This window comes from Lolium rigidum, chromosome 3 (assembly GCF_022539505.1).
Source record: "Lolium rigidum isolate FL_2022 chromosome 3, APGP_CSIRO_Lrig_0.1, whole genome shotgun sequence".
NCBI lineage: Eukaryota > Viridiplantae > Streptophyta > Magnoliopsida > Poales > Poaceae > Lolium > Lolium rigidum.
This window is the reverse complement of record NC_061510.1, coordinates 99,712,218-99,720,029: the sequence shown is the minus strand read 5'-3', so window position 1 is coordinate 99,720,029 and position 7,812 is coordinate 99,712,218. Positions and strand designations below refer to the sequence as shown.

General features: G+C 44.4%; 1 protein-coding gene across 1 annotated transcript; it reads right to left on the bottom strand.

The window, feature by feature from the left end:
* Positions 1 to 1,060: 1,060 nt before the first annotated feature.
* On the bottom strand, positions 1,061 to 2,935 carry LOC124695252. The gene has a single exon (XM_047228121.1). It carries the CDS (start codon positions 2,933 to 2,935, stop codon positions 1,061 to 1,063), a length of 1,875 nt encoding a protein of 624 aa, XP_047084077.1.
* Positions 2,936 to 7,812: the final 4,877 nt, after the last annotated feature.

Here is a 7,812-nt window from a genome sequence, read left to right as displayed (position 1 = left end):
TTGAATTGTAGGGCACATCAAACCTATTAGTGATATGGTTTATAGGTCATCACAATTGTATATTGTATTAGTTCAGACGTGCAATGCGAAGAGCCATACTTACTATGTGAAATGGCTGCAATATTTTCATATATTAACTAGGGATTAAACATGTTATAAATTAAAATGCCAAAATATACCATGATATTTGTAATGGGTGGTATTGTTAACAACTTAATATTCAAGAATTCTTTTTTGGTTGCATACCACACTTATCACGTGGTAATATTCAAGAATTCTGAAAATTATAGACTGCACAATCGTCTGGACTTTGAATGGTGCCTTTTTCAGTTTTAGTGAAATTGATGTAGTGATAAGTTTTGAATTACAGACGAGATGAATTTGATCGATACAACAAAGAGAAGAATAAGATTAGTGTAGACACAAAAGCATAATCTAGAATAGAGAGCAGAGACCGAGATAAGAGAGGGGGCATACAATGATAAATGGTGACAAATTGAGAAGTTTATGGTCTACTTGTTATCGATTTGTATTAATTAATCTATACGTGTGCTACACATGCACGCTAATTAGTGGAAAGAAGTTACAATACAGAAAAAGACAGATCACATGATAAGCACACACTTGCCACCAAATCGGGATCCAGAATCTCAAATCACATCCATGGCATCCACAACATCTCACTAGGTTAGGTCATTGGGGATGCGAAAATCCCACAAAGGACCAATCCAGCAACCCCACGCCAATCTCACCGGGTCTTGATGGCTACAGCCCAGGCTCGTCGGCGATGATGTGTTGCTTCTGCGTGTGACACTGGATGTCATCGACCAAATTCGTCCTCTATGTATTGTATGGTATTCACATTCATATACCAACCGTTTTACAATATTTAAGAATACATGTGGAGACGGAAACCATGTGGAGAACTTTATTTTTTTATTTTATAGCATAAAGTTAAATCAATCATCTTGCTTATCTTACGAATAAATAATCATATTGTAAAATTGTGCTAGCTAAGCCCACAAGCCACACTATGGTGGCTTATGACTTTACAAGAATCTTAAGACAAGTTGGCATGCCTTGCCATAAGCCACACTATGGTAACGAGTTCACCACCACAGCTGAGCTGCCTGGCGTGGGACTCTCTACTGCAGTGGTTGGCCACATAGCACAACATCTCTACCCACACTTTGAAGATCACGTCCAGCCTGTCGTGTCGGCGGCAGAGCACATCGCCAAGTCTTACTCCGGTGTCGTAATGTGCAGGAGGATCTAAGGAATTCATATGAGCAGATAACCCCTTCCGAAGTGCCCACCTACGTCGCTCTTCGGCCGAGTCTCCTGTCGCAATCTGCATCACCCCATGCAGCTCGTCACGGAGATGGACGTAGCGGCTGCGCCGGACAGGTCCGGGCAGCATGTAGGGTCGTAGCACAAGGAGAAACATCATGTAGTTGGAGAGCACCCTGATCGCATCTAGCAGACTTGCCTTGTTGCTGTGGTCATTGAACATGCAGATCTCGCTAGCGATATGCCAGGCCATAATGCTGTCCTCAAACTCCATGTCTCGGATGCTCCAGCTGACACACTCGTCCAGCAACAAACGTTCTAGTGTCTCCAGACCCGGCTTTGAGCCAATGTCCTCACGACGATTTCCCATCTCAAGTATCTCTCTCAGGACCATCTCCTTGATAGACTCTGAAAGCTCGGTGGACTGAGAGTGGTGCAGTTCGTCCCACCATTGCTCCACCAAGAGCTCCAGACCCAGAAACCTTGCCGTCGACATGCCAGTCATCGGCTTCACTGCGTCATGGGCGACAGATTGGAATAAGTTGAACTGCCCTAGATAACCTGACCACCTCCTATGCCTTGTAGCCCTAAGAAGGTGCCGGACAGACTGAAGCTCGTAGTAGAGCCGGGGCCAGTTCTTTTGGTTCAACAGGACACGTGTCCAGGTGGACATGAGCGCCCTCGCCATGGATATCACCTCCAGGATCAAGGCCCCAACCAACAAGACGTAGGTGATGGCCACGTCTTTCTTGTCGTGGCCATGCTTGTTGCTGAGCTGAAACAGACAGCAGGCAGCAACCGTGGCAATCAGTGAAATGATACGGATGCGCCATCCATACCATGTGTGGATCACGCTGGCCTTTGTGTAGACGATGTCATACATGAGGGATAGCTCCATCTCCATCAACTTGTCCAGGCGGCCATACATTTGGAAGGACCGCAAGACGTCGCTCATATACTTGGAACGCTCTGTCCGGATGCCGATGAATAGTCCCTTGCATACATCGAACATGCCGTGAGCTCCCATCAGAATCACCTCCGCGTCCTCTCTCATGAAGAACCTTCTTTCCAGTACTTGGCGGAGAAGGATGTCACTTTGGCTTTCACGAGCGCTGGCATCCGACTGGTCAAAAGAGCTCCACATGTTGTCAAAGCTGGCGCATCTCAGCGCCCAGATCCTCTCCCCATACTTGAGAATACCGACAACAAAAATCAAGACGGCGGCAGCTATGACCAACGTCTCGCTGCTGGGCATATACTTGTAGAGGACATAGGCAGCTGCCAACACCTGCAAGACAAGAGTCTCAAGGTGCCGCAACCACAGCCGGTTGTCCTCGAAGGAGTAGGCGCTGATGGTGTCCTGCCCGCCGAGATGCACCAGCAGGAATGGGGCCCAGAACGCCACCAGCTGGTGCTCCGGCAGCTTGCTGCTAATTGAAAGGTGCCCAAGAGTGAAGAGTGCTGTAGAGTCGGCCAGCTGGTAAGCCAGCCACAGGAGCAACCTTGCGAAAGTAGACACGCTGTGCCGACGGATCCAAGCGAACATGAGCAGAAATACTTGCAGTGCGAAGCTAAAAAGGACCAGACTTTGCACTGCCCATTCATTCCTAAGGTCCACCAACAGCCTCGGAAGCTCCTCCTCCATTATGCTCTAATTCAATCCCTGAAATACATCATTAAATCCTAAAAGGTACAGCTGAAATTCAATCCCCTCGGTGTAGCACTAATAATCTGCATTGCTAACCCAAAAATAAAAACAACTAAATTTATTTGAAACAAACAATTAACTAGGGTTATAAGTAGAATATAATGCTAATGTACACATAATCTTATTTTACTGGCCTAAGAAGTACATGAGTGAAGGCTAAAATAATTTAAATGTGGCACTAATAATCTAGGTTCCTTATCTACAAAAATAGCGTTCACATTTCCCTAAGTTAAACATTATTTCATATTCCGCATATCCTGAGCTTATTGCAAACTTCAAAGATTGTACTACAACAGTGAGATATGGAGAACTCACCATAAAAACGGCATCTACATGGTGCAAAACTGTCCTAGTTCTTCTCCGATCATCTATCATCTCCATTTGCTTATAACCAAGATGAATATACGGGATCGAGGTGATAGAGGCACCAGCGTCACATTTGCACACGGCTGGTTACAATTGCAGCCTCAGCTTATGAAACTATTAATCTGATAGGGACTCCTCAAGAAAATTGTTGCTTCGGGACCTGATTTGATCTTATCTGGCTGGTTATGCTACTTTGATGTCACTGAAACATAAAGAACGATCCATGTCACTAGTTAGAGTTTTAATTTGAAAAATACAATTCCTATATAAAGTTATAAAAGGCCCCTAAAAACGCCAGAAAAAAATAGACGCAGAAGATATTTGTACAAATATATGGGAGTTTGGCATTTAAAAGGAAATTGAAGGTCTGAATATAATGTGAGAGATACATACCACAATGCGCCTAGATGAACGAGACACCCGAGATAGATGGAACATGGAAGAATGGATTTGTCAGCCGGCACCTGTGTAGAGGTATGATTGAGAGAGCCAGTCTTGCTAAGAAATTATTCTTATCAGCTGTCTGTTTCAAGGAATAATTCTTTTGAGGGAATCGATCTGTATTGCTTTTCCTGTCCTTTCATGATGGTAATGCACATGCACTTGTCTTTCTTGTTAAACCCAAGTTGATTCTGTTTTGCTGAGAGGTGGAACGGGTAGTGTCAGGCTGTCAGCATGAGCATGCCCGGCACCATATCTTCTCGACACGCTGTGCAAAGTTGGAGTAGCCAACAGTTAAATTTGTCAGAAGATGAGATTATTTTCGGCATTTTTTTATCTTTTTTTTCGAAAAAGGAGCATAGCCCCAGCCTCTGCATCAATAAGATGCACACGGCTTGTTTTATTAATAAAAATATCCAGTCACAACCAATTCAACATCATTATTACAACCACGGAATAGCTAAGGTCGATACAAGAATCAACCAACTGAAAATATGGCAAACAGAAAAGCTATGCATTTGCTATTCTATTAAGATGCCGCCACCCAGTAGCCTGGAAAAAGAAGTCCTGCGCAACCACTAGCATCCGGTTGCATCCAATAACCATATCCTCCCGCTGCTCCACTCGGGAGGAGTAAAACCCATTGTTGAATTGAATGGGCAGCTCGCCGGATAACCTGCAAAAAATTAGTTCCACTTTGTTTGTTAAAGATGATATCATTTCTAGTTCTCCAAATAGCCCAACAAATAGCTGAGACACCCATTCTAATTCTCTGTTTGTCCTCTTTCCTCACCCCATTCAGCCATCTACCGAACATATTAGTAGTATTAGCTGGTGGAGGAATATTATAAGTAAGGTACATCATACGCCATATTATCTTCGCAAAAGGGCAATCGAGAAACAAATGATTAACAGTTTCCATGGAATCACAGAAACAGCATTTTTGGCATCCTTTCCACTTCCGTTTCGCCAAATTATCCTTAGTTAATAGCACTTTATTACTAAGGAACCACATAAAATTTTTAATTTTCAAAGGAATCTTTAACTTCCATAGGTACTTGCGAAGATAAATAGTATGGCCATTCATCCAATCAAGGTACATAGACTTGACCGAAAAAATGCCCGAATCCGTAAGCTTCCAAATAAACTTATCAGGTTCAGTTGTTAAATCAATTGTAATTAAACGTTGGCATAGATGTAACCATTGTATCCACTTATTGTCATTCAAACCTCTTCTAAAAGAAATATTCATAGGATTAGTAGCAAGCACAGTCGATACTAACACATTTTTATGTTGAACAATATTATAAAGTGCAGGATATTGATGGGATAATGGCGTATCCCCCAACCACACATCCTCCCAGAACCTAACAGATGTTCCATTACCTATTTTGAAATAACCTCTCTGGAAGAAATCATCTTTAACATGCATGAGACCCTAATAGAAAGTTAGCTCGTTTAAATCATTTTAAGTGTGCGAACGAACGAGGAACGAGATGTGAAGGCGGTGTTTCACCTTTGCCCTAGCTTCTTGTAGCCGGTGCTTTTTAGTCCATAACCACGTTATCCTCCTCTTTTGGATCTCGGTTCCCCTATCTCCTGGGAGGTGAAGTGGATACGGGGTGGGCAACTCGTCATGCATTGCAGAGAAGGTTGTGATGAGGGTTCTTGCCGGCGAGGAAGGAAGGAGGTTGGACAACGGCGTCGAAGTGGAAGAAAAGATTGGAGATGAGTTTCTCTAGGATTTTTGGAAGGATATTGGCTTCCAAATGCCAACATCGAGGTTCTGGTAGCGAAGCACTCAAGGAAGTCAAGACCGTGTGCGATCCTCATCGCGTGTTAACCTCGCCGGTGCAGACAATGACAAGTTGGTGCCAATCATTGTCGCCACCAACGAACCTCGAGAGGAGACGGAGGTTTTGTATTTCTCGGCAACACGACCCGCACCTCATTCAAATTACATCCATACTGGCAAGGGCACAGAGATGCATGCGGTTGGTCCTAGCCGTTTGTGATGTCGGGGCCATCTCGGCTTTCGGTTGCATGAGCTATGGACCCGGTGGAAACCCTAGCAAAAAGTCCACATCGCTTCTTTCGGCTGCATCACATTTCCTGACTTCCACTACAACAACGCATGTTATAAACACCGATCCACACGCCTAAACATTGCGATCGTAGTTTGGCGGCACGTAAAATCCTCAGGAATAACTACATCAGGAAAGTGAACGCGCGGCACTCTTTTTTCTTTTACAGTAGCTGGAGTCTATAGGTAAGGTGTGGCACAATACTTTACCAGGTTAGGTACACCTTTCAGCGGCAGAAAAGTTAATCAGAGTCGATGCTAAAATTAAGTTTGCCCATTTCATTTAAGTTGTACCTTCCCTTTCATTAGGATCTAAAATTACATTTCATTTAGACGTAAAACTAATTACTGTACACTGCAACCATGTTTAGTGAGATGCATTCGGAATGGATCGCACTCATCAGAGCTTTTATGTGCGTTGCTGGCGATGTGGAGGCTTGCCCAAGCCAAAAAATAATCATGGTGTGTGAGGAGGAATTTCAGCAGAGCCTAGAAAAAATAAGGTAGCAAAGGCAAGACACAACGTAAACGCAATTAAGAGCCTCTTTGTGTGGCTGGCTCTCCTGTTCACTGGTAGAAAAAGGGCCTTTAATCCCGGTTCGCAACTGCCATTAATTCCGGTTGCGCAACCGGGATTAAATATGCGGGACTAAATGCCCCCTTTAGTCGCGGTTGCTTACGAACCACGACTAAAGGCCCGTCCACGTGGGCGCCAGCCGTCCGTCGGGGCGGAGGACCTTTAGTCGTGGTTCGCCTGACCAACCGCGACTAAAGGCCTCCGGAGGTTTAGGGTTTTTATGTGCGTTGCTGGCGATGTGGAGGCTTGCCCAAGCCAAAAAATAATCATGGTGTGTGAGGAGGAATTTCAGCAGAGCCTAGAAAAAATAAGGTAGCAAAGGCAAGACACAACGTAAACGCAATTAAGAGCCTCTTTGTGTGGCTGGCTCTCCTGTTCACTGGTAGAAAAAGGGCCTTTAATCCCGGTTCGCAACTGCCATTAATTCCGGTTGCGCAACCGGGATTAAATATGCGGGACTAAATGCCCCCCTTTAGTCGCGGTTGCTTACGAACCACGACTAAAGGCCCGTCCACGTGGGCGCCAGCCGTCCGTCGGGGCGGAGGACCTTTAGTCGTGGTTCGCCTGACCAACCGCGACTAAAGGCCTCCGGAGGTTTAGGGTTTAGCCCCCCCCCCCCCTAAATCTGGTTTCTTTTTAATTTGTATTGTTTTATTTTTTTATATTTTATTTTAATTTTGAAAAAGTTTCAGTACACATATTCTACGCTAGTATATACATGCATATGAATGTACAATTTCAAACAAGTTTGAAATTAGAACCAAGAAGAATTCAAGAGGAATAATCAATATATATTCAATCTCGGATGACCATATACAATTTCGAACAAGTTTCCATACACAATTTACGGCATCAGAAGTTCTACGTTGAGGAGTCTCAATCATGTCCACATAGTTCTCGAACCGTAGGGTGACACACTTAAGGTTTGATGTCGTTTTAAGTAGATATGGAATATGGAATGGAGTTCGAATATTGTTCGGAGTCTCGGATGGGATCCAGGACATCACGAGGAGTTCCGGAATGGTCCGGAGAATAAGATTCATATATAGGAAGTCACTTTGCAAGTTTGGAAATGATCCGGTGCATTTATGGAAGGCGCTAGAATGTTCTAGAACCTTCTGGAAGAAATCACTATGGAAGGTGGATTCCCGGTTGGACTCCACCAAGCCTAACTTGCCAACCAAGTGGGAGGGTGGAGTCCATGGTGAACTCCACCTCCTTGGCCGGCCAAGCAAGGGGGGAAAGAGAGAGTCCCTGTCCCTCTAGGTTTCGTCCATATGGGAGTTTTGAATTGGGGTCTTATTCGAACTTTTGGGCAAAGCCTTAGGGGATTCCACCTATATAATG

What these genes read in the sequence shown, in the direction of transcription:
- LOC124695252 (XM_047228121.1), bottom strand. Translation starts at nt 2,935, where the DNA reads ATGGAGGAGGAGCTTCCGAGGCTGTTGGTGGACCTTAGGAATGAATGG.